The sequence below is a fragment of the Apis dorsata genome, unplaced genomic scaffold (assembly GCF_000469605.1).
Source record: "Apis dorsata unplaced genomic scaffold, Apis dorsata 1.3 scaffold_199, whole genome shotgun sequence".
In the NCBI taxonomy this organism is placed as follows: Eukaryota; Metazoa; Arthropoda; class Insecta; order Hymenoptera; family Apidae; genus Apis; species Apis dorsata.
In genome coordinates this window covers 204029-206565 of record NW_006263483.1, presented here as the reverse complement: position 1 = coordinate 206565, position 2537 = coordinate 204029, and the positions used below count along the sequence as shown (strand labels likewise).

The 2537-nt window shown below is 37.6% G+C and overlaps 1 protein-coding gene across 8 annotated transcripts in view; it reads right to left on the bottom strand.

Moving 5' to 3' along the window:
- The window catches only part of LOC102673943 (bromodomain adjacent to zinc finger domain protein 2B), a 22618-nt gene that overhangs the window by 18096 nt on the left and 1985 nt on the right, over positions 1-2537 (bottom strand). For all 8 annotated transcript variants that reach the window (XM_031510061.1, XM_031510059.1, XM_031510060.1 and 5 more), the window contains one exon: positions 2431-2512. In XM_031510061.1, coding sequence (XP_031365921.1) covers positions 2431-2512 — 82 coding nt within the window. The remainder of the gene's footprint in view (positions 1-2430; positions 2513-2537) is intronic.

The window sequence follows — 2537 nt, the reverse complement described above, 5'->3', positions numbered from 1 at the left end:
TTTTTTTTTTTTTTTTTTTTTCGGCCATCTCCTTTCGGCTGATATCGTTATTTTTGATTCCCCTCGAACGTCTCGCTCTGCGTCGAATAACTGCGTGTTGCGTGTATGTTTTCGACAGAGAAGGAATCGGGTGGGCATGTAATATGTGATGTGACAGTGCGTGTGAAGGTGGATGCAAGTGAATGGAATGAATGAGCGAACGAGTGACATAGAGTGATTAAGAAAAAAAGGGACGAGTTGTACGGGTCGTCTGTAATTTGGTGTGTCTCGCTTTCTCGGGCCAAAGGATATTCCCGTCCATTTTGGAGAACTATCACAAACGACGAACTATCACAATAAGTGGGCTGGTTAAAAATTTCTACACTCGCGATTGATCTACTCGCGCCGATTTTTTCTTTTTTTTTTTTTCTTTTTTTTTAACTTTTTCTTCGCCGCGGAAAAATCCTCGAGAAACGAATCTTCGACGAAAACGACGACGAGATCGTAAATTCGATTTCTCGAACGACGAATTTCCCTTTTTTTTTTTTTCTTTTCTTTTCTTTTCTTTTCTTTTCTTTTTATCGACGCTCTACCATTCGAACAACCGGAGAAGTTTTCCGCTAGCGAAGTGCGCGCTTCTTCCCTTTTTCGCCGCTCTCGAGACCGTGTACGCGCCGATTTTTCGTTCGTCGATTCGATTCGCAGAAAAGTTACACACGATACACGTCAACTCGAGTGAAAGAAAGAAATCGGAGCGTGCACGATCGAAAAACATAAGGTAAAACTAATCTCTAACGAACGAGACGAGGGACTAAGTCTAAATGGTATCTAATCGATCTAACTTTTCGCACGATCATTCGACGTCAATCTATGTGAAATTAGGTGAGAACAAACTATACCACGACATAGATCGATATATATATATATAAAAAATATATATATATATATACGTAAGACTGTCTACAGTGTACACACAAAGCACCGGGTAATTAATATGCATCATCGAGATCACACATATACACACACACACGTACGACTAATGGAACATATCTCGAGCAGACACTATCACGAGTTCTCGATCGAACGGATTAATTTTCCATTCGAAAACCTTGAAACCACGGATAAAATCGATGTTCCCAATTTTCCATTTGTCAAACACGGTATATCTCGTTTATATCTTCGATTATTTAAATCCTCTTTTTCTTCTTTTTTCCTTTTTTTTTTTTTTCTTTTTTTTATTATTATCCTCTTTATCATCCCGTAAATTTCGTCCAACCGTTGGTGTTAATACGCACACGAAAAGAGAAAGGAATTCGAACATCGATACACCGTGGTGATCTCGATTTTCTCGACAGTTCTTCCCCCCTTCTTTTTCTTTTCTTTTTTTTTTTTTTTTTTTTTTTTTTTTTTTTTTCCTTTTGTTTTTTCCTCTCCATTCTTTCGTACATTTTCTCCCGCTCATTCTCTCTCTATGAAAGCTGCACGGTTCATCGCGGTTCTCATCAATGAAACCCAAAGACTGTCGGGTCGGTTCTCGCCGTGTGGAGGACCCGGAAGCGAGATGCAGCCACAAACGATCTTCGGTTGAAACGACTAGAAAGAAACACGTTCTCGGCTCACTGACGACGAGGGAGCGTTAAACGAACAGAAAAATGTATCGAACACAAGAACTTTTTATATATATATAAAAAAAAAAAAAAATTATTAAAAAAAAAAAAAAAAAAAAAAAAGAAGAAGTAACTTTGGAACTAAAGGGGGGTTTTCGATCAAGAGGATGGGGAAGAGTTTTGTCGATTTTGATATTAGTTGGAAAACTCTGGGAGGACATGCTTGGGGTTCTCCTGTCACTATTGCTAGCGATTCTCGGTCTTCTATGGGGGAAGGGGGAAAGGGGGATATTTCTTGATATTTCTCGTGTGTCCTGGGACATTTTGTTTTTCTCTTTGCTTCTTTTCTTTTCTTTTCTTTTCTTTTCCTTTTTTTTTTTTTTTTTTTTTTTTTTTTTTCCTTTTTTTTTTTTTTTTTTTCTTTCTATTTTCCTTTTGCTCGGTTGGTTGGTTGTTGGAATTTCGTAGAGAGAGGGGCGATACAAGGGGTTCACATATATATATATATGCGAGTATATATATAAGAGTATCTGGAGTTACAAGAATATATCCACTGGAGGAGTATATATATATGTATATATATAATGTACAAATAGATGTATATATAATATACGTATATAGATATAGATAATATATATATGTATATGTATAATATAAATACGACACACACAGAGAGCATGCGACACGCACGACAGGTGGACAAAAATACAAAAAAACGTAGTAGGTATCCCAAATAGAGTGAGAGAACAGACTCCTTGTGAATGAAACAACGAGAATCGAGACAAAATGTGAAAAGGAAGTAAAACACGGACATAAGAGAAGATATGAAGAGGTTTCAACTTACCTCGAGCAACTGTTGATTCCTAATCTCCCGCTCCCGTCTAACCGCCTCCTGTCTCTCCGTTTTCTCTTGCTCCTTGATCAACCTGAAACCGTATCGATCGATCGATC